This window comes from Anomaloglossus baeobatrachus, chromosome 5 (genome assembly GCF_048569485.1).
Source record: "Anomaloglossus baeobatrachus isolate aAnoBae1 chromosome 5, aAnoBae1.hap1, whole genome shotgun sequence".
Taxonomy (NCBI): Eukaryota; Metazoa; Chordata; class Amphibia; order Anura; family Aromobatidae; genus Anomaloglossus; species Anomaloglossus baeobatrachus.
The window spans coordinates 241,944,772-241,968,734 of record NC_134357.1 but is presented as its reverse complement, the minus strand read 5'-3'; the positions used below and the strand labels follow the sequence as shown (position 1 = coordinate 241,968,734).

The following is a 23,963-nucleotide window of genomic DNA, read 5'->3' as shown; positions in this document are numbered from 1 at the left end:
TATCCGGTGTTTGAAGTTACTCCTAGCAATGGAGTCCTGAACTGTGTTGTGTCATGGTTAATGAAAGGCCTTGCTGGACCAATTCCTCCTGTATACAGATCTAGCTGAGCTGATTCCATCACTTGATAGAAGCCATGGTGACAGGAGTATTATCTGCAGGTTTTTTCACACTGCAGGTAATGTAATAGATTTATCTTCATTTAATCTAATAAAAAGTAGTGAAATAAGGGAAAAAAATCTGCTCTGCTACATCTTTATTTCTAAAAATTGACATGACATAATTCTTGATTCTTTGTAAGTTCCCTCATTATTTTTAGTTATTCATTTATTTTTCTTTTAAACCCCTACATTTAGTTTAAAGTTCACCTCCGGCCCAAGATCCAGTTCACCAAACCTCACATCATGCGGCCCGCAGCCCGACACGTCGCCTCTGCCCCTCGCCCAGTGGCCACCATCTCTGGTCATTCTGCTGCGTCCTCTGGTGCAAGGAGGCGACGAGTAAGGTGCCGAAAATGCCAAGCATGTCTCCAGAGAGAATGTGGGACTTGCCACTATTGTAAAGACATGAAGAAGTTTGGAGGTCCAGGCAGAATGAAGCAGTCATGCATGCAAAGGCAGTGCCTTGCAGTAAGTATTCTAAGGGTCTGGCTTTTGTACACATTGCTTTCTGCTTTTTGGCCCCCCCACCCTTTTCTTTATGTATCCTGTTCCTCCCACTTCAGCCACTTGATAGAATTATGAAAAGACACATGGCTTTGTTCATGGTAGGGTGAGTTTATGTGAGCCCCAGGGTTTTGTAATGATGAGGTCACTGATAAGACCTCCTCTGTCCTCCAGCCCAGACTGCCCCACTCTGTTACCTGTGCCATATGTGAAGAGGTGGATCAGACCAGCGATTCCCGGGACTTTGAGAAGAAGCTCATGGAATGCTCTGCGTGCAATGAGATTGTCCATCCTGGTTGCCTAGAGGTGAGTAGCCATAATTGTTCGCTGAGGGACCATCGCTAAAGGCCATTGTCCAGGCTTAGGACAAAAGTTCACTGTCTTTGTGACTACTGACTAAACACGTTCGGCTTCTCAGAAATGAATCAAGAAGCTGGATGAGTTGACACATGACCGCATTTGTATGCAAATCCCAACATTTGGTCACATGGGGGATTCATCGCATGCTGTCATAGATTCAACAATCTGCAGTTAGTGATTGTAGACATCTGTGCCAAGCCTGGACAACCCCTTACAAAAAAAATCATACTCACAGGATGGTGAGAGAGGGCCATCACTGATGTTAGGTGGATGGAGGTAGATGGAAGCAGTTCTTGTGTTGTAGTCCTCAGCACTTTGGCTAGGTGCCACTTTTAGACCTCTCTGAAGAACTTTTTTTCCTTCATTGCTATGTGGTGTAAAGAAAAAAAACAGCCGCCATATGAATGTGCTGATCGGTGCAGCCGCCGACCATCTTTGGTCAGTCGCTGGTCAGGGAGAGCGTCTCCTCAGGACTACGATGTATATGTTCATCAGTTCTATTGGCCAAATCCCACTTTTATTTTGCCTGTTCATTCCATAGGGGTTTAAGGGCTTGTAACTGCTGGACCTGTAACCTGCAGCCCTCATGTAGGGCCACATATGTAGCTGACATCTGATACACCACAAAATATGTTGGTGTCTTGTAAGCAACATAAATAATCACTTTTACCATGGTTTGGGATTAGGACCTATTTGGTACTGAGCGCAGCAACCTTCAGATATCGGAATCCCCTGGCTAGTGCTGTATCCTGGACTGCAGTTGTCTCTGTATTATGTCGGTGGACAGGGCCTATGGCCTGTTATGTTGTCAGCTCTGTCCATGACACAATCTAGGCTTCTGCGGGTGCTCCCTCCTGTAGGTTTTCCCCTGGTCACCCAGTGATTTAGGAGCATATTACAGAATAGACATATATATCAGCTTAGATGGAATAGCTCTTAAATTCTAGGTAGCGTTTAAAATTCAAAAAGTTGATAAGGAAGTAACTTATTATTAATAACTTAGAAGTAACAGGCCAAGAACCCTGTGCTTTAACCTTTTGTGTCCTGTATCGCAGATGGACGGTGAAGGCTTGCTGAGTGACGAGCTTCCCAACTACTGGGAATGCCCCAAATGTAACGATCAGCGGAAGCACACGGTGAGCGGACTGACCTCTACTTCCTAAAATACTTTAGGACCAATTCATCAAACAATTTTTGCCAGAATTCTGTCATTAAATTGCTTGAGATGTCACAGAATTTTTGCACAACTTGTAATTGTGCAAAAACTTTGCGACAATTAACGTTTTACGCCAGTCCTGGACAGCTCCGCTTACTTTTCAAAAAGTAGGTGTTGCTTCGCCGGGGGATTGCAAGGTGCAGCACGGCTGAAAAATTCACCCTAATTTATACCACAGAAGTGACCAACTGGAGTACATTTCTTGCGGTGGAGCAAGGCAGCTGCACGCTTCTTTCTCCAGCGCAGTGTTCTTCAAGATTGGCATGCAAAATACCAGTCTTGATTGATCCAGCCTTTCAGTTACTTGGTTACGGCTTCATTTAAAAGTGATCCAATCCTGATTGTTTGATCTTCAAAAGGCACTACCCCTAATTAACTAGCTGGCCTAGTATGGAGTATGCAATTACTTATATCCCGACAAGCTGTAAAGATGTGGACACTAAAACCTCTCCCCATTAGGCTTCCTGTTCTATAATCCCATTTAAGAGCGCTGCTATTGAACATTTTCTGATTTATAACGGCTGATAACAGAGAGCAGTATTTTGGTTTAATGTTGCTGTGTGACTTATTTCTTGTACATGTACATTTGTGTTCAATATTGCTACATCCAGCTGGAAAATCGGATCACGTAATTTCTGCAATATTGTCATCTGTACCAGAAAACTTGATCTTGTTGCTCCCACAAAGACCTTTTACTTTCTATATTTAACTTTTGCTTTTTTTCTGCTTTAATGAACCTGAAATGTTTCACCATTTGCTTTTAGCCAGGAATCCATGCTTATGCATACTTTTTCTGTTTCATTTTTAGGTGACGTCAGATCAGGAAAAAGTCCTGCTCCACAATGTAAGTCCATAAAGTGTAGAACTTGGGTTTTATCTTTAGTTGATTTGTTTTAAACAACTTTAAAGGGAGCCTGTCAGGTCCTGTATGCACCTAGAACCTCGAGCAGTTCTGGGTGCATATTTCTAATCGCTGCCTAACCGTCCCTGTATACACTAGCATACATTTCGCCTTACTAGTCCACCCTTTTAGCATGTTAGCACGCCCATAGGGGAGTGCTAACATGCTATTCAATGCCCATTGCCTATCATGCTGTTCAATGCCTATTGCCCATAGCGTCATAGTGGGTGACACATGTACCTATGTCTATTGTCACCGCCTTGGACACCAGGTTTAGGCTTAGTTCACATAATGAGAATGCCGGGCACTTCTGGTAATGCGCAGTGTATGAAGCCGGGTGTATGCGTCCTGGCTTCAGAGAGGTCTATGCGCATGACCTGAAGTTTTGGGACTTCTGATCATGCGCACTGAGCCTAAAGCCGGCATTGGAGGAGGTGACAATGGACAGGTACATGCGTTCATGCCAGTGATGCTGGGCAATGGGCATTGAATAGCATGTTAGCATGCCCCTGTGGATGTGCTAAGAGGGCAGACTAGTTGGGGGGGAGCCTTTGCGTCTAGTCCCTGTGCTCATTAGCATATCATAAAGGATCTTTAGAAATACTTTTTCGAAAGATCCCTTTATCTTTGCTACCAGATACAGGGACGCTTAGGCAGGGATTAGCAATATGCACCCAGAGCTGCTCGTGGTCCTGGCTGCATATTGCACCTGACAGGCTCCCTTTAAAGCATTAGACACTTGCAAATTCAGTTATCAAATATATACAGGGTGATTCGAAAAGGGTGAAGCAAAATTATTGCCTTGGCATTCATAACCGAGAAGATGGCACAAGTGTATTCATCTAAGTTTTACCTATACACTACAATTGTTCAGAGTGATCTCATTGGTGACTCTGCAGATGCCTAGACGGTAGTCTATATCTGTCCAGACCCTTATCCTCGGACTTGGACTCCACCGTGTCAGTGATGCATTGTCTCTGGTCGTTCGGACTGTGTGGTAGCAGATTTGCCGGGTCTTTAATGATGCTGCAAACAGATATGATGATCGATGAGGCCAACGCGACATTGGAGAATTGATGTTTCTGGTAGCAATTCATTGAAGTATAGGCAAACGCTCTAGTTAAAATGTGGCGGTGCAGTATACTGCTGATGACTGTTTTACAGATCTGCTTTTTGTGGCATAGGCCATTTTTTTAAGGTCACTGTATGAGTGGCCACTTACAGTGTCCTTGGCAACAAAAGGAGTGTAGACTTTGCAGGATGCATTTACTGTGGGTGAGTCCCTCTTGGGCTTGATAAGGGCATATGGTTTTTCTGAGTCCCATATTCTGACATTGTGACGATTGACCTTCCCAATGAGGTGATTGGTATCCTCATTGCTGAACAGCAGGCTGTCAGTCACTTTGTCCTTTTCCAATCCTACCTGCAAGTCAATGCATCTCCAAGGTCCTATCCCAGTATGTAGTAGGTGTAATAATAAGAATATTAGCAAATACCTCCAATTACAAATATAGTATAGTTTTCCTTTATGTTGCTTACCTCATGTTCAGAGCACCGCAGGACCTTAGGTATCCATGGTTACGACCACGCATATAGTCAGTTAGTTGCTGGTGGACGTACCCATGGATACCTAAGGTCCGGCATTGCCCTGAACATGAGGTAAGAGACATGGCAATATCAGGAGAACTATACTACGTTTGTAATTGGAGGTATTTGCTAATATTATTATTACATCTACTACATATTAGGATCTTGGAGATGGGAATATCCCTTTAAGTAACAGCATTTGGGTTTGTCGTGTAGTTTTGGCTCCTGAAGATGTAATGTGTATGACTTACAAGGCAGAGGTTCCCACAAGATATGGCATCCCATGGTCTGTGGTACCTCAGCTCGGTTGACTTTCTGGAACAATGCTGGTCCATAGCTCAGAACCCGTCCAGTCCCTCCTGTAGTGTTTGTACAGCCCGGACATCTCATGTGACATAAACGCCCAGGGATTTTGATTTGCTTTACCCAAGGCAGAGTATAGTTTCTACGCAGACCACATTAACATTTATTCTGAAAGGCGGGCTGCACCGATCCAGCAAAGTCGCCATTCTTGCAAATTACAACATGCAAAAAGCGATTTCCCCCTCGGAGTCACCGGTTTTGCCTTGATTTTTTGTCACTTACCATCCTGTTGAAATCGCCCTGTATATGAATTGTAATTTGTCTTTGATTTGCATAAATCTAACTACTTTAGCCTTATTTTTGCTGCATATGGTTGTCTACACTGTGTTTTGCGCACTTTTCCAACTGCTGGTGCCCTCCGGTGTATCTTTTATAGTCATTGAGATGAGTGTTCATATCCATAGAAAGTTAAAAGGGTTGTCCAGTCTAAACCATCTACAGTCACTCTATGTGACTGCTGACATGGGAATCCTCACATAGCATGGTGTGAGGATCCTCCGGTGTGAGCACTGGGAGCAGCGATCATGTGGCCGAGAGTATGTGATATGTATACCCCAGCCAGAATCAGACTAGACGGATTTAGTCGCGCTCAGTACAAGTGTGTTGTGTGAGGCCAGCCGGAGTATACATATCTCATTCTCTGCCACGTGCCCGCCATTCCCATCACCAACACTGGAGAATGTGCGCATTATGTGCGTTGTGAGTATTCACAAGTCTGCAGTCACATAGAGTAACTGCAGACTTGTTATTTTAGACCAGACAATATCTTTAAAGAGGACCAATCACCAGGATTTTCCTGCATAAACTAAAGCCAGGGCTATACTGGCACCATCATGCTGATTCTATACATACGTTTAGTTGTGAGATTGGATGTATAGTTTCTGAAATACAGGCAAGTAAAGTTTGTGAAATGCACTGTTATTTGATTTGATAGGTGCTGCTGAATAGCTAATAGGTGGGTTAGGTTTTGATGGTTATTCCCACCTGTCTGCCTGCCTGTCCTTCCTCCCCCCCTGTCCTTCCTCCCCCTGTAATAACACAGTCAGGGGGGAGGATGGACAGGGGCAGGAATAACTAATAATAATAATATCAAAACTCAACCCACCTATTCGGCAGCACCTATCAATCAAATAACCGTGTATTTCACAAACTTTACTTGCCTGTATTTCAGAAACTATATATCCAATCTCACAACAAGAAGTATGTTTAGAATCAACATGATTGTGCCAGTATAGCACTTTATATATAGGATATATAGGAAAATCCTGGTGATTGGTCCTCTTTAAAGAGGTTGTCTGGCTTAAAACGACATGTCTGCAGTCACTCTATGTGACTGCAGACTTGTGAATCCTCACAACACACACATTATGCACATTGTCACAAGCTATTTACTTCTACGTCTGATGTAGGCTGAGCCATTGCGGGCACTGAAAGCTTTCACTATCATACCTTGTGGCCACAATGACGCCTTCCCCTTTCCAGGAATGTTATATGATCTTTAGTTAGCCATCTTCTATGAGCATTACTTGTAATACTGTAAGATACTGAGTGTAATGCTATTTCTTCTGACTACATTGGCTAAATTATATGTGCCACTGTGCTATGTTATACACTGCTCGTGTAATTTGTAAATAACCTTAGATTCTGTCTGTTTTTACTTAGAAACGAAAGGCTGTGGACATTTGTGATCAGGACCCGCACTTATCAGCCAAAGTTTTAAGGCCTCCTTTGGGTCAGAGTCCCCCATCACCACCGCTTCTCCTCCTGCCTCCTTCACCATCTTCTGGCCCCCCAACGCCGCCAGCAACCACACCACAGGCAACCCACGTCAACAGGGACGATAGAGTCAAGAGGCGACAGCTAACCCGTGAAAAAGAAAACCACCCCAGTGGGCGAGAACATTCGGAAGCTGACCGTGCCTGGCACCGGAGCCCCTACCTCACTGTTACCCTCCAGCGACCCCCAAAAGAACTCAGTTCCTCTTCTATTGTCCCAAAACTGCAAGCCATTACACCAAATCCCAGGCATCATATTCGCCCACCTCTTCCTCAGCCACCCGATGAGGACGAAGAGGATGAAGATGAGGATGAAGATGATGAAGCGGAAAATGGATTGATACCAGGGGAGCGTAAAGATGACCTGTCCATGCAGAAGGATGTTTGGCTGTCAGTCTTCCAGTACCTAACACGGAAAGAGCTCTGCATCTGTATGAGAGTTTGCAAGGTCTGGTACAAATGGTGAGTGTGTTACATGTGCGACCAGTCATTATTCCCCAAATGCACTATATGATGTCACTTTAATTCCATGACCAATGTATACATCAAGTGCAGTCAGGAGCCGGACTCATATACTCCACTGTCAAGGAGTACATCATTCCTCTGGGTGCTTATGGATTACTATAGCAGGTGGAGGCCTCACCTTCGCCTCTGTCGCCCATACACTTGAAGGGGTATTCCCATCTCCAAGATCTTATCTCAATATGTAGTTGGTGAAATGATATTATCAAATGCCTACAGTTAGAAATATAGTATAGTTCTCCTGATATAGCCATGTCTCTTACCTCATGTGCAGGGCATTGCAGCTTAGGTATATATGTTACTATTATAAACAACTGTCACTATATAATAGGATGTAACCATGGATACCTAAGCTGCAATGTCCTAACATGGCTAATCAGGAGAACTATACTACATTTCTAATTGGAGGTATGTGTTAACCCCTAGCCGATTTACTATTTTTTGTTTGTTTTGTTTTTTTTGCTCCTTTTCTTCCAAGAGCTGTAACTTTTTTATTTTTCTGTCAATCTTGCCATATGAGGGCTTGTTTTTTGCTGTACTTTTAAATGAAACCATAAGTTTTACCATATATTGTACTGGAAAACGGCAAAAAAATTCCAAGTGCGGAAAAATTGCAAACAAAAAGTGCGATTTCATGATTGTTTTGGGGATATTTTATTCACCATGTTCACTATATGGTAAAACTGATGTGTGGGTGTGATGCTTCAGGTTGGTACAATTTCACAGACACTAAACATGTATAGGTTTTCTTTTATCTAAGGGGTTAAAAAAAATCAGAAGATTGTCCAAAAAAAGTTGTGCACTTTTAGCGCCATATTCCACGACTCGTAGCGTTCTCATTTTTCGAGATCTATGGCTCAGTGACTGCTTATTTTTTGCGTCTTGAGCTGACGTTTTTAATGGTACTATTTTTGCACAGATGTTGCGTTTTGATCGTCTGTTATTGCATTTTGCGCTAAATTTGTGGCAACAAAAAACATCATTTTGGCCATGTGATTTATTTTTTTTTCCACTGCGCCGTTTAAAGATTTGAATAATTTATTTTATATTTTGATCGGCCGTTTCTGAACGTGGCGATGCCAAATGTGTATTTTAAAATTTTTTAACCCTTTAATTTTCAATGGGCCGAAAGGCAGATGATTTGAACGTTTAGGTTTTTTTTTTGTTTTTTTTTTTTTAAATAACCCTTTTTTCTTTCTCTTTTTTTTAATATTACTCCCCTTAGGGGGCTATAAGGATCAACAGTCTGATCGCTCATTCATTTCTGTTGATCACAGCTACACAGCTGAGATCACCAGAAATTCTCACCTCTTGTTACTGGCACGCAGCACTCGGCCAGGTGAAACAGGAAGTGAGTCATCACATGAGCCTTTGCTACCATGACAACCATCGGCTCACCGTGATCACGTCACGGTGACGCTGATGGAGCCAGGTAAGTGAAGATTTACCGCGGAGGGGATTTAAATGGCTCTGTCACATTTTGACAGCACCACTTCAGGGGTTCATGTCAGCTGTACAAATCGGCTAATGTGCACGGATTCCTGTCGGCAGTAGCCAACGGGGATTACACTGACCGCTTAGGACGTAATTTTACTCATTAAGGAGTTAATATTATTATTACACCTACTGCATATTAGAATAGGATCTTAGAGATGGGAATACCCCTTAAAGGCTATCAGGTTTGAGCCCATGCTACATGTCAGACACCGTTTCATATTTTGCTTAAAGTTTTCGGTCATGTACACACATGGTGTTTTTGCAGGATTTTTTTCTGCACTAAAAACCAGAGTGGTGGCAAGAAAAATACTGCATACAACATGCGTGATTTTTACACATTTTTACCTGACTTTTTTTCTCGCATTTGAATAGTTGAAAAGCTTTACAGGAATGTTGAAAAATTTGTCTTGCTGCATCTTGGCAAAAATGTGCAGCAAAGCTCAAAATACATGCGAAAAAACCCAGCATGTGCGTGAGATTTCAGAAATGTTAATGATTATGCTGGCACTGTAAAATGCGGTGTATTTTGCGCTGCGTAAAAAATGCAGTAAGTGTGAACATACACTTAATCTGGAAAAAGATTAATGAAGTTTTCCCACAAACTACATTTTAATCAATAGAATCAATAGAATTTTGAATTAAAATAATTTTCACAATTTGATGTGTTAAAGGAAAAAAAAAAAAAGGTCCTGTGCTGAGATAGTCTTAAATACGAGGGGCTGCTGATAAGTCTTTGGCTTTACCCAGAGAGAAACAAGATAGGATGATGAAGCTTTACATTTATTCCACATACTCTCCACTGATGTCAACACACTTCTTACATTGGTATTACAAGTTCTGTAAGCCTAGTAAAAAGAAGGATTTCGGTTGTGCCTCAAACCAGGCATTTCTAGCAGCTATGGTATCAGAAATGGTGAGACATTTGGTACCCTTGAGGTGTTTCTTCAGGTTTGGAAACAGATGATAGTCGGAGGGAGCTAGATCTGGTGATTAAGGTGGTCAACCAGCCACAAGCCCAGCTCTGACAGTTTTGCCTTGGTCGCTTGTGCAGTGTGAGCGGAGGCATTGTCTTGCAGGAACAAGATTCCTTTGTACAGCTTGCCACGCTTTTTGGCCTTCAGAGATTAATTCAATTGGTCCAAAAGTTCAATGTAATACTGTGCATTCATGGTGGAACCCTTTTGAAGGTAGTCCACTAGCAGCATGCCCTCCTTATCCCAGAACACAGACGTCATCACCTTAGTGGTTGATTTTTGCAACCTGAGCTGCTTTGGACGAGGAGAACCACTGTGCCACCACTTTTTTGACTGCTCCTTGTTTTCAGGGTCATACAAATAAATCCAGGTCTCATCCATAGTGACCAGTCGATCCAGGAAGTGCTTAACAATCCAGAAACACTGACATATGGACCGGGAAGTTTTCACTCACATGCTTCTGTGATCTGTTGTCAGACATTTGGGGATCCACTCTGTAGATAGCTTCCTCATGTCCAAATATTCATGGATAATGACACAAACAGGTTCACTGGAAATCCCCATAATGTCTGCTATTGCTTTAGCTGAAATTCGTCGATTCTCCAGTATGAGGTACACGGCATCGACGATATCCAGAACAACAACCACTCTCGGTCGTCCAGAACGTTCCTCATCATTGGTGCTGAAGTGGCCCGTTTTAAATTTGGCAGCCCAGTTCTTAACTGTGGAATATGAAGGGAATTGATCCCCCAATGTCTGCGACATATGACTAGGAATATCCTTCGCGGACTTTCCTTGCAGAAACAAGAATTTTATCACTCCTCTGCTCTCAGTTATCACTCCTCTGCTCTCAGTTGCTGTGAATATCACATTAGACTCCGCCATTTTGTTTTCCCGCGTGCCTAGAACACTGTTGCTATAAGCAACAAGCACAAAATTTTGAAAACATATTAGACACAAGGCTTTCATGTGACGTAACATTCGTTTCCATAGACACAAAAAAAAATCACAAAGCCAAAGACGTATTAGCACCCCCTCGTATTTGCCCCTGCAATGTACTGTGTAATGGCTGGAACATGTTCTGATCATACCAAAGCTCCTGGGCCGGGAGGAAGTAAAAAAAAAAAAGTATTCAGACATTACTGCATGGGATCACATATAATTGCTATTGTTAATGAAATATTAATAAAATATGGACAAGAGATATAATAATAATAATCTTTATTTTTAAATAGCACCAACATATTCCGCAGCGCTTTATATGCATCAGCAACACTGTCCCCATTGGGGATCACAATCAAAATTCCCTATCTTTATCTCTTTGGAGTGTGAGAGGAAACCCACGCAAACACAGGCAGAACATACAAACTCCTTGCAGATATTGTTCTTGGTGGGATATGAACCCAGGACTCTAACGCTGCTAGACTGCAGTGCTAACCACTCAGCCACCTAATCACTTATACCGCATTGAGAATGGCATAAAGAATAAAATCTTGAACTGCTTTTGATTTATTAATTCTTTCTCCCAAAGATGGCCGTAAGGCTTGGCTCACATTTATCCTGCGCGCTACGCTGAGTGCTTACACCAGAGTTTCTGTGTAAATCTCTGAAATATGTGATTCAAACAGAACCCCCAATGGATCATTTACTATAATGAGGCAGATGTAGACACTTTATACTCTTTGTCCTGTGATCCGGTCATGCCAGTCTTTTTAGACGTGCGTAAAAGTGTAGTCGACCACAATCTTTAAAGCCTAACCGAAGCCACACTGATTCTACAGTATCTCTGCTGCCTCATTAGTGAATGGATCCTTCGGGGTGTCATCTGAATTATGTATTTTGTGATTTTAGATGTAAGTGCTCAGAGTAGAGCACAGGATAAATGTGAACTGATCCAAAATGTTCTCCAATAAGAGCTTCTACTCAACCCACAAAAAAATCAAATCCCCACTCAGGTTCCTCATCTGTTTAAAAGAAATATAGGGGGTTTCCTATATTACTGGTAGCAAAAAGGATCTGTGCAAACATGCTATTGCTCCTCGCCCCCAAAAGAAATCCAGCAAAATCTGTGCTCCCAAGTCAAAATGCCCCCTTCCCTTCTGAGAGCCCCACAATGTGCCTAAACCAAAGTTCGCGTCCACATGTTTGGTATTTCTGTAGTGAGGAGAGCCTGCTGAATTTATGGGGTGCAGGTCACCAGAAGCTCAAGCTGGGCACAATGTATGGGCACAACAAGGCAGATTTCCATTTTCACTCTGCAACATCCATTGCTGCTTGTTTCTGGGGAAAAAACACCCATGAAAGCAAAAATAATCACTATACCCATAGATGAATTCCCAGAAGAGTGTGATTCTCAATTGGGGTCACTTGAGGGAGTTTTCTGTTCTTCAACCACTTAGGGATTCTGTATATGGAGTCTGCAGACTATTCTAGGACACGAACTTCCAAAAGAGAAATGGTGCTCCTTCCCTCCTAAGTCTCGCCATGTGGGCAAACTGTACTGCACAGTCACGTGGGGCATTTTTATCTATTTCCCCCGGGGAAATGTAAAATTGGAGATAAAAAAAGTGTTTTTTCTTTACTGCCCATTAGTATAGCATTATGTGAAACATATGTGATGTCACTGCACTGCTAGATGGTTTAGTTGACCTGCAGTTTGTAAACTGTGGTCACTTACGGGGGTTTCTGTTGTTCTGGCCCCTCAGAGGCTCTGCCAATGTCGCATGGCACCTGCAAACAGTAAAATTTGCCCTCCAATATGGCGCTCCTTCCCATCCTAGCTTTATACTGTGCCTGAAAATTAGTTCCCGACCAGATACGGGGTGTTGCTGTAATCAGGAGAAGTTCCTTAACAAATTTTGTTGTCTATATGCCTTTGTGAAAATTTATAAAATTGGACCTTCTGCATCATTTTTGTTGAAAAATAACATTTCAATTTCACGGCCCAATATTATAAAATTCTGTGAAGCATCAATGGGTTAAAGATGCTCACCGCAACCCTAGATAGATATGGCCTTATGGGGTGAGCTCTGCCCGGAAGATAAGCCGGCCTCCCGTCTTCATTATGCAGGATTCCTCCCCGTCTCTTCCCTGATGTCTCTGTGACTTCAGGTGCACAGTCTGAAATCTTGCACCTGCGCATTGTGCCTGCCATCCCTCCGTGCACTATTCCGCCCTTCTCTGGGCACAGGCTTCAATTTTGATGTGCCCGTGGAGAGACGGCACACAGAATGCGCAGGCACGGGATTTCTGGCCACGAACCCGACGTCACAGGGACTCTGACGAGAAGGGGAGGAAGGATCCTGTATAATGAAGAGCGGAGGCAGTCCTATCATCCGGGCAGCACAGGCCCATAGCCCAGAAGATATAAAAGAGGATTTTTCCAAACCGACCCCATCATCCAGTAGGCATACAGGTACGGCTAATTTCACCTCTCTGCTACCTGTATGCCCATATTAACGACCAAAAACACTAATTTTAAGATTTGGATTTTTTTTGCCGCTACACCATCTACTGATCAGGTTAATTGATTTTATATTTTGATAGATCAGGTATTTCTGAACACCGCGATACCAAATGTGTTGTTTTTTGTTTGTTTTTTTAAAAAAAAAACAAAAAAAACCTCCTTTAGGGACGAACTGGAAGTGATTTGAACTTTTTAGGTTTTGTTTTTAATTTTTTAAAACTTTTTTTTTACTTTTTTTTTTATTTTACTAGCCTCCCTAGATGACTATAAGGATAAGCAATCTGATCGCTCATTAATTTCTGTTGATCAGAGCTGCACAGCTCTGATCAGCAGAAATGCTGATCTCCTGTTACAGCCAGTGCTCTGCCGGCTGTAACAGGAACTATGTCATGATAGCGACAGGAGTCATCACATGACCCGTTGCTACTGTGGCAAACATTGGCTTCCCGTGATCGCGTCACGTGGCCTCCAGTGGCAGTGGAGAAAGGAGATTTCCCCACCGCAGCCATTTAAATCGTGCTGTCACATTTTAACAGTGTGGTACGCGGATCCACATGCCCCTGATAACCGCACATGTCTGCTGTTCAAATCAGCAGACATGTGCAGGGATCACCGCCGGCTCATAGCAGCAGCCTGCGGTGATCACCCCTTCATGATTTAGGACGTACTGGTACGCCCTCAGTCGTGAAGGGGTTAAGGCCAACACAGATGATCAAACTCAATGACTATGTCTCTTTATTCTCCACAAAGAGAATTGGGACTGCACCAAATAATTTGTCATTATGCTGGAGGACACACTTTAAGCTCCACTTTAAGCTATTGATGAACACACACCATTAATTTGAGTTATAGATTGGAATTCCCACTTCCTCCATTAAACCATGTACAGTGCCTACAAGTAGTATTCAACCCCCTGCAGATTTAGCAGGTTTGATAAGATGCAAATAAGTTAGAGCCTGCAAACTTCAAACAAGAGCAGGATTTATTAACAGATGCTTAAATCTTACAAACCAACAAGTTATGTTGCTCAGTTAAATTTTAATAACTTTTCAACATAAAAGTGTGGGTCAATTATTATTCAACTCCTAGGTTTAATATTTTGTGGAATAACCCTTGTTTGCAATTACAGCTAATAATCGTCTTTTATAAGACCTGATCAGGCCGGCACAGGTCTCTGGAGGTATCTTGGCCCATTCCTCCATGCAGATCTTCTCCAAGTTATCTAGGTTCTTTGGGTGTCTCATGTGGACTTTAATCTTGAGCTCCTTCCACAAGTTTTCAATTGGGTAAAGGTCAGGAGACTGACTAGGCCACTGCAGCACCTTGATTTTTTCCCTCTTGAACCAGGCCTTTGTTTTCTTGGCTGTGTGCTTTGGGTCGTTGTCTTGTTGGAAGATGAAATGACAACCCATCTTAAGATCCTTGATGGAGGAGCGGAGGTTCTTGGCCAAAATCTCCAGGTAGGCCGTGCTATCCATCTTCCCATGGATGCGGACCAGATGGCCAGGCCCCTTGTCTAAGAAACAGCCCCACAGCATGATGCTGCCACCACCATGCTTGACTGTAGGGATGGTATTCTTGGGGTCGTATGCAGTGCCATCCAGTCTCCAAACGTCACGTGTGTGGTTGGCACCAAAGATCTCGATCTTGGTCTCATCAGACCAGAGAACCTTGAACCAGTCTGGCTCAGAGTCCTCCAAGTGATCATGAGCAAACTGTAGACGAGCCTTGACATGACGCTTTGAAAGTAAAGGTACCTTACGGGCTCGTCTGGAACAGAGACCATTGCGGTGCAGTACGTTACTTATGGTATTGACTGAAACCAATGTCCCCACTGCCATGAGATCTTCCCGGAGCTCATTCCTTGTTGTCCTTGGGTTAGCCTTGACTCTTCGGACACGCCTGGCCTCGGCACGGGAGGAAACTTTCAAAGGCTGTCCAGGCCGTGGAAGGCTAACAGTAGTTCCATAAGCCTTCCACTTCCGGATGATGCTCCCAACAGTGGAGAAAGGTAGGCCCAACTCCTTGGAGAGGGTTTTGTACCCCTTGCCAGCCTTGTGACCCTCCACGATCTTGTCTCTGATGGCCTTGGAATGCTCCTTTTGTCTTTCCCATGTTGACCAAGTATGAGTGCTGTTCACAAGTTTGGGGAGGGTCTTAATTAGTCAGAAAAGACTGGAAAAAGAGATAATTAATCCAAACATGTGAAGCTCATTGTTCTTTGTGCCTGAAATACTTCTTAATACTTTAGGGGAACCAAACAGAATTCTGGTGGTTTGAGGGGTTGAATAATAAATGACCCTCTGAATAAACTTTTCACAATTTAAAAAAAAAAAAAAAATAACATTCTTTTTTGCTGCAGTGCATTTCACACTTCCAGGCTGATCTACAAATGTCACAATGCCAAGTTAATTCCGAATGTGTAAACCTGCTAAATCTGCAGGGGGTTGAATACTACTTGTAGGCACTGTATGTTATGACAAAGCCACTGTCACATGTAAAGTATTGCAGACATGCACCTTCTCTGGATGTAAAGTAGGATACCTTTGCTGGTCTTTCAAGCAAGTTTTTCTCATTCAGTCATTGATACTGGAGTTCTGAAGCCTTTTTTGTTAGGCCCAAGCCTGTGCCAAATTTTTCAACTCATGGTCCCTTTAGGAACGGAGACATATTCAGTTTCAAAATCTTCATCATTGCTGTTTTGTTCTTCACTATAATGCTATTCTTGAAAGAGGTCGCTCAAAGAAAACTGTAACTGGGATTTCAGCCGACTGAGGCACTGGATGTAAAGCTGAGGGTAGAAGAGGATGAGTATCGGGTACTGGAGTGATCTCTTGTCTCTCACCAAACCATAGGTACACCAAAGGCATCTTATGATGTGTAAAACACAGACTTTTGTAATAGGGTTCATTAAATACAGCAGTGCACAAACACGATCTCAAGTGTAACTGAGTGGGCTAGACAAATAACAGCCGGTTGCCAAGGACATCCTCCACTGTACCCCACTCCAGAGCGGTCGCTCTTTGCCAATAGGAGAGTACTAATGCTACCCTCGATCCAGCCTAAAGTAATCGCATTAAGATCAGCTGTAGAGAAACAGCCTGACGTGATCGGAGAACACTGACCCCAGTGTTGACATCGGCATGTCTATTGTAGTCTAAATCAGCAGAAAATCGAACTCAACAGAAATTATGTTCAAAACTGTTCCCCAGTGTAATAAAGCTGGATACAGTAGTGGTTAGGATGTTTAGAGAAAGGACATTGTAGGTGTCGGTCCACCCCTTTAATGAATCTTCTTAGCATCTGTTACAAAATGTATCTTTCTGGATCGATTTACCTTCCACACCATAATCATGAAATCAGAAATGCCAGCAGGCAGTCTGTTCACCCAACAGACCTCTTGTGTAGGTGAGGTTTCCATGTGAAACCTTACAAGCTTCTATCTCGGCACAAGCTTCTATCTCGGCACAAGCTTCTATCTCGGCACAAGCTTCTATCTCGGCACAAGCTTCTATCTCGGCACAAGCTTCTATCTCGGCACAAGCTTCTATCTCGGCACAAGCTTCTATCTCGGCACAAGCTTCTATCTCGGCACAAGCTTCTATGTAATAATCTTATACTACTCTTAGAGGGTGTTTAGGCCTCATAGAGGGGGCCCACAAAATACATTTCTCTCAGGATGGATGCCAAGGCATCCACCCACTATAGGGACGAGCATAAATAGAAAAATCCGCTGTCGTGGAAACACATATGCGGCTATCATGTGGCCGCTCAAGCACTTCCTTTTGCTCTTTGGTTTTCAGTATAGGGACGAATTGTAAGGAAACATATGTCATATATGATTCTTCACAGTGACTTCTGCAATTTTCTATCCAGTTAAATTGTATGCAGCCGTATATTGACCAGATGGAGGTGGAATGAACACACTTCTGCCCTCCGTGTGTTGGATGTTGACTGTTAGGCCGGGGCCACACGGGGCACTAGTGCGATGCTCGCATGACACTCGGCTCCTGCTGGCAGTACAGCAGGAGCCGAGTGTCATGCTAGTGTCCCTGCGACTGTGGTCCGACTGTGCGAGCGGTCCTCAGCTGCAGGGGGCGGGCCAGTGCTGTGGGGGGCGGGCCAGCTTTGAGGAGGGACGGGAGGGACTTCTCTCCCTCTCTCCTTTGTAAGACATCAAATCCGGGACTGGAGAAAAACAGGTTTAACACCGCGCTTGAAGACCACGGACATCAGTGTTGAACACACAATTCTTTTATTTTACTTCGTTCCTACGCGTTTCGGAGACCACAACTGCCTCCTTCTTCAGGGAAAAGAATTTTACAGAGACCAAGGAGGAGCCCTTAAAAAAGCCTTTTTAAGGGCTCCTCCTTGGTCTCTGTAAAATTCTTTTCCCTGAAGAAGGAGGCAGTTGTGGTCTCCGAAACGCGTAGGTACGAAGTAAAATAAAAGAATTGTGTGTTCAACACTGATGTCCGTGGTCTTCAAGCGCGGTGTTAAACCTGTTTTTCTCCAGTCCCGGATTTGATGTCTTGCTTGTACAACAGGGCTGCTGCTGGACCACCTTAGCACTCGCCTATGCCATTAAAGGGGTTGTGACTGGCACAACCCGACCAGGTGAGTGCACCATTTCCTTATACCTCTTACCCAGTAAATCGGGTAATACCCTATTGCGCCTTCTCTCTCCCATCTTTAGTTCTCTCCTTTGTAGCCGGCTATTGCCATTCTCGCTCTGCACTCGCGGTATACCGGTGTAATGCAAGTGTAGTGCGACTTTTCTCTTGCCCCATTCACTTGAATGGGTGCGAGAGAAATGAGTCTCTCATTGTACCCGCAGCATGCTGCGATTGTTTTCTCGGTCCGATTAGGGCTGATAAAATAATCGCTCATGTGTGCTGACACACAGGCTAATATTGGTCCGAGTGGAATGCGATGTGTTATCGCTCTCCACTCGCTTTGATTTTCTCGCCGTGTGGCTTAGGCCTTACAGTATACTGCGAGAGAAACTACTATATGTGTTGTGCACATAGCCTCAGGGTATATTCACACGTGGCAATTTTTCAGCCTTTCTTATTGAATGTATTGGGTGCCTAAAATCTGCAGCTTTCTAGATAATTGGCAAAATCAAAGAAACCTATGAAATCTCATACTATGTATTCTTTATGTGCATATTTTATTTTGAGCCAATACGCTGTATGTCAATTATTTCAGTTTTTGGTGCAGAAGAAAAAACTGCTGCAAAATCGCAACATGTGAACATTCCCTTAGGCAGTTCTTTTTCAATTTGACATGTTGTAAATGTAACTACACTCCCCTGCATTGACATTGAAGGAAGCGTAAAAGAATTCTGGAAATCACAGAATGAAGACGTGTTACTGATCTGTGATGGAAGCACTAATGTTAAACCATCTCAATTTATTCAGTATTGGGATTGAAAAATCCCCACACTCAGTGAGATTATTAATGGCTGTGTAAGGCTACTTTCACACATCAGGTTTTTTCCATCAGGCACAATCCGGAAAAAAAAACAGGTAAAACGGATCCGGTACCGCATCCGTTTTATCCCCATAGATTTGCACCATTACCGGATTGAGCCTGATGGCTTTGCGTTGCATCCGTTTTTTTCCGGATGCGGCAAAATTAATTAAAGCGGTGGCCGGAGGCAACGTATCTTGCAACATTTTTTTGTCCGGCAAAAAAAACGCATTGCGCCGCATCCGGACGCTGCGGCGCATTTTTCAATGCATGCCTATGGACGCCAGATGCGGCGCGATGCGGAAAAAAACCGCATCCGGCCGCCACATGCGGTTTCTTTCACTGCGCATGCTCAGTAGCGTGCCGCAACCGGAAAAAAACGGACGGGCCGCATGTAAATACTTATGCAAAGGATGCGTGTTTTCACCGCATCCGTTGCATAGGTTTCACAGCCGGATTGAGCCGCACTGCTGAAACCGGATGTGTGAAAGCAGCCTTAGGGCCACGGACACATGCGGTTGTGCACGAAGCACACAGCTGCATGGTGTCGCTCTTCCACTGTAATTGAATGTAACTGTTCTGCATGTCTGCTGGATCTGGCTTCCGGCAAAATACCGGAGCTGTGAAACCGGCCTAAGGAATGTTCTGCTACTCTGAATACACTTGGACACATTATCAGAATCCGCTGCTGGCAGCTCCTTTACCATCCGATAACGTCCTAGATGTGCTCGATGGCAGATAAGTCCAGAGACTCTGCAGGCCATGGAGCATTGTTTAGGCCACTCAGCTGCTCACAGTAGCACAAACAACATGTGGGCTGGCGATGTCATTGAAAAATGGCTCCAAGGGCACAGTGTAATATTTGGCCGCAGAACCTGTTAAAGTCACCACCTCCTGACAGAGAGCCGCCGGAGTGTGACCAAGAAGGCAGTGTACAAGTAGATCCCATCCCTGCGGCATGTGCTCCATCGGGGAGAACAGCTCTCGAATCACCACCACTTTCACTGATCACTCCTTTCACGGTACGCTGTGTCCAAATAGATTTCTTAGCAGCTGTTCCTCAGAGCTAGTAACTTCCCAGCACATCCTCTCCATGTCATTGCTGCGCTGTAGTACTGATGCTAATAAATGTATCAGGACACAGAACGTCTGCTATTCCCTGTGCAGAGCTGTTATTCTGTGCAGCACATCTGCTGGAAAATAAGTGTTCATTCTCTGTTCTGCAGAAGGGTTTTGGATAGTGGATATTGCAGCTTTCCATTCAGGAACGTGTTTCTTTACTGCTCATTTCCTGCTCAGCATTCAGTCTCCTGTACAGATCTATGCATTTGGCAAGTGTCAGACGGGCGTACAGCATTCGATGCGAGAACATGGGATGTGATATTCTAATGACACTTGGTTCAGACTCTGCTGCGAGCATGCGCCGAGTGTCCTTATATTGTGCTCCAGTCTCTCGAATGTGAGAATCTGAGCACAGGTGAGGAGAGATTAATTTCTCCATGTTCTCCATTGCTTGTCTCTCCATATATTCGACTGCACTTGGATGTCATCGGAGTGCAATCCAGTGTTTCACCCTCACCCATAGACTTTTATGGGAGTGTGTGAGCCGAGATACGCTGCCAATTGCAGCATACTGCTTTTTATCATGCCAACTTGGCCACAAGGTGCTGATTCTACTGTGAGTATTCTCCGTGGTCTAAAAATGCTACCACGGCCTGTGGTTTCTCCAGACTTTTCTCCCATTGAGCACATCTGGAATGTCATTGATCAGCAGTGGATCTTGATGATTTGTCCAAGTGCCTTCAACGTGGCAGAATATTCCTCTGACCGCTATTAACTTCATTGATAGCTGCCAAGTCATGTGAATGCAGGAATTTCTGCACTTGGTGCTATTAATCGTTTACTGAATAAGTTGAGATGTCTTCAAAATTTAGTTTAGTTTTCCACAGTTTTGCAGATCCCTAATATTACACATCTTGTGATTACCGTAATTCAAAAACTTTTCCTTCTAAGTGTTGCAGTGTCAATGTTGAGAAGTATACATTTTTGTGTCAACCAAGGAACAAATTTAGACTCCATGTAACAACCACATCCTTTCTTTTTCGCTCCTAATTGGGAGACCCAGACAGTGGGTGTATAGCTACTGCCTCTGGAGGCCGCACAAAGAACTACACTTAAAAGTGTAAGGCCCCTCCCCTTCTGGCTATACACCCTCCCGTAGGAGTACGGATTCCTCAGTTTTAGCTTTGTGCGCAGGAGGTCAGACACGCACGCATAGCTCCATTGTTTTTAGTCAGCAGCAGCTGCTGACTATGTCGGATGGAAGAAAAGAGGGCCCATACAGGGCTCCCAGCATGCTCCCTTCTCACCCCACTGTATGTCGGAGGTGTTTGTAAGGTTGAGGTACCCATTGCGGGTACGGCGGCAGGAGCCCACATGCTGATTCCTTCCCCATCCCTTTTTACAGGGCTCTGGGTGAAGTGGGATTTACTGGTCTCCAGGCACTGAGACCGTGCTCCATCTACAGCCCCTGGAGAAGATGCTGGATGGAGCGGAGTACATCAGGGACATGGCCCTGCTTCCTCAAGGTACTCTGTGTCCCCGTGCATTTGGCGCTCACACCGCAGCATGCTGGGTGTTGTAGTGCGCCGGGGGACATCAGCGCTACGGCGCTTGTGCCATGGCCTCATTCAGCTTTGCTGAAGCAGGCACACTTCTGGGAATCGGTCGCGCCGGCCGCTGGGACTGCGGCGCGGCTGGCACTTGTGGTGCGCCGGGGACTTCAGCGCGGCCCGCGCTTTTACGGCGGCCGCGCTGATAACTTGAGTCCCCGGCTTTTGCGGCCTGCTTCCGTTCGTTCCCGCCCCCAGACCTGCCAGTCAGGAGAGGGGCGGGACGCTGGCCACTTCTGGGAATCGGTCGCGCCGGCCGCTGGGACTGCGGCGCGGCTGGCACTTGTGGTGCGCCGGGGACTTCAGCGCGGCCCGCGCTTTTACGGCGGCCGCGCTGATAACTCGAGTCCCCGGCTTTTGCGGCCTGCTTCCGTTCGTTCCCGCCCCCAGACCTGCCAGTCAGGAGAGGGGCGGGACGCTGGCCAGTGCATCAGCGCCGAGGGCTGGAGTCGTTTTTACATACTCCAGCCCTCACAATCGGCACAGAGGGGACACTGTTTCCCGCACTTTTGTTTGGAAACTCCCACGGACCGCCCCTCTCCACAGACGCCGGCAGCCATTCCTGCTGACACGCTGAGCTGCAGAGGGGAGCCGGGGAGACCCAGACAAGGAATTCTGCGCCTCTTACCCGCTATTCAGCGGGCGGTAAGCAGCCCTCAGGGCTCACCCCCTCTTGTGCCAGTAGTATTCTTAGTATTTTGTTTCTACAAATACTTGGTATTACATAGCGCTGGTCGCCCTTTGGCTATAGACTCTCTCACATTGCAGAGAGCCAGCAGCATGTCGTCCGTAAAACGCAAGGGTGCCAAGGCACAGACATTATATGCTTCCTGCACCGCATGTGGGACTTTTCTACCGGCAGGCTCCACGGACCCCCATTGTGTGCAGTGCTCGGCCCCTGCGGCGCTTGCACAGTCGGGACCTCTGCTGGACGTGACCCAGGGTGTACCACCTGTGAATGCTGTCCAGGTGACAGGAACTGAGTTTGCAGCTTTTGCTGACAGAATGTCTCTCACTATGTCACAAATTCTTGACACATTGCGAGCTAGGCCTGTACTTCAGGCCACGGACACTGTGCAATCATTGCCCCCTGGTCCCCCTCAGCTGAATCAAGCTCCGGGACGGGCATATACACCTCAGGGTGAAGACTCTGACTCGGACGATGGCCCCGGGCAGCCTAAGCGGGCTCGCTATGACGGGCCTTCACATTCATCTCAATGGTCAGGATCCCAGCGAGATGAATCTATGGGTGATGAGGCGGACGTAACTGATCAGGATTCTGATCCTGGGACCGCTCTCAATCTAGATACACCAGATGGTGACGCCATAGTTAATGATCTTATATTTAACATCAATAAGATGTTAAATATTTCCCCACCAGCTCCTCTTGTAGAGGAGTCAGCTTCGCAGCACGAGAGAATCCATTTCAGATACCCTAAGCGTACATTAAGCACTTTTCTGGACCACGCTGACTTTAGAGACGCAATCCAGAAACCCCACGCTTATCCTGAAAGGCGTTTTCCTAAACGGCTTAAAGATACACGCTACCCTTTTCCCCCTGAGGTGGTCAAGGGTTGGACCCAGTGTCCAAAAGTGGATCCTCCAATTTCCAGGCTTGCAGCTAGATCCTTGGTTGCAGTTGAAGATGGAGCGGCACTTAAAGATGCCACTGACAGGCAGATGGAGCTCTGGCTGAAATCCATCTATGAAGCGATTGGAGCGTCATTAGCGCCTTCTTTTGCGGCCGTATGGGCACTCCAAGCTATCTCAGCCGGGCTTGCGCGAGTCGACTCAGTCACACGTGCATTTGCCCCGCAGGTAGCACCATTGACCTCGCAAATGGCGGCATTCGCGTCGTACGCGATTAATTCTGTTCTTGACGCTACAAGCCGCACGGCAGTGGCGTCAGCCAACTCCGTTGTTTTGCGTAGGGCCCTGTGGTTGAGACATTGGAAAGCAGATTCTCATTCCAAGAAGTGCTTAACCAATTTGCCTTTTTCTCGTGACCGATTGTTTGGAGAGCGTTTGGATGAAATCATCAAACACTCCAAGGGTAAGGACTCATCCTTACCGCAACACAGACAAAACAAACCCCAACAGAGGAAGGGTCAGTCTGGTTATCGGTCCTTTCGAGGTCCGGGCAGGTCCCAATTCGCCTCGTCAAAAAAGACTCAAAAAGACCAGAGACGCTCAGATTCTTGGAGGTCTCAGTCACGCCCAAAAAGGACAGCCGGAGGAACCGTTGCCAAGACGGCGTCCTCCTGACTTGCGGTCTCCGATTCCCACACCCGCGGTCGGTGGGAGGCTTTCCCACTTTGGCGACATTTGGCTGTCACGCGTCAAAGACCGTTGGGTGAGGGATATTCTGTCTCACGGGTACAGGATAGAGTTCAGTTCTCGTCCGCCAACTCGTTTCTTCAGAACTTCTCCACCACCAGACCGAGCCGATGCTCTGTTGCAGGCGGTGGCCGCTCTAAAGGCGGAAGGAGTGG

General features: G+C 45.3%; 1 protein-coding gene across 5 annotated transcripts in view; it reads left to right on the top strand.

Annotated features, from left to right (window-relative positions):
* Window positions 1-23,963, top strand: part of KDM2A (lysine demethylase 2A) — a 211,585-nt gene that overhangs the window by 168,230 nt on the left and 19,392 nt on the right. For 2 of the 5 annotated variants that reach the window (XM_075349286.1, XM_075349290.1), the window contains 5 exons: window positions 355-627; window positions 838-969; window positions 2,079-2,159; window positions 3,048-3,083; window positions 6,753-7,327. In XM_075349286.1, the coding sequence (XP_075205401.1) occupies window positions 355-627; window positions 838-969; window positions 2,079-2,159; window positions 3,048-3,083; window positions 6,753-7,327 (1,097 nt within the window). The remainder of the gene's footprint in view (window positions 1-354; window positions 628-837; window positions 970-2,078; window positions 2,160-3,047; window positions 3,084-6,752; window positions 7,328-23,963) is intronic. The other 3 variants (XM_075349287.1, XM_075349288.1, XM_075349289.1) reach the window with 3 other exon arrangements.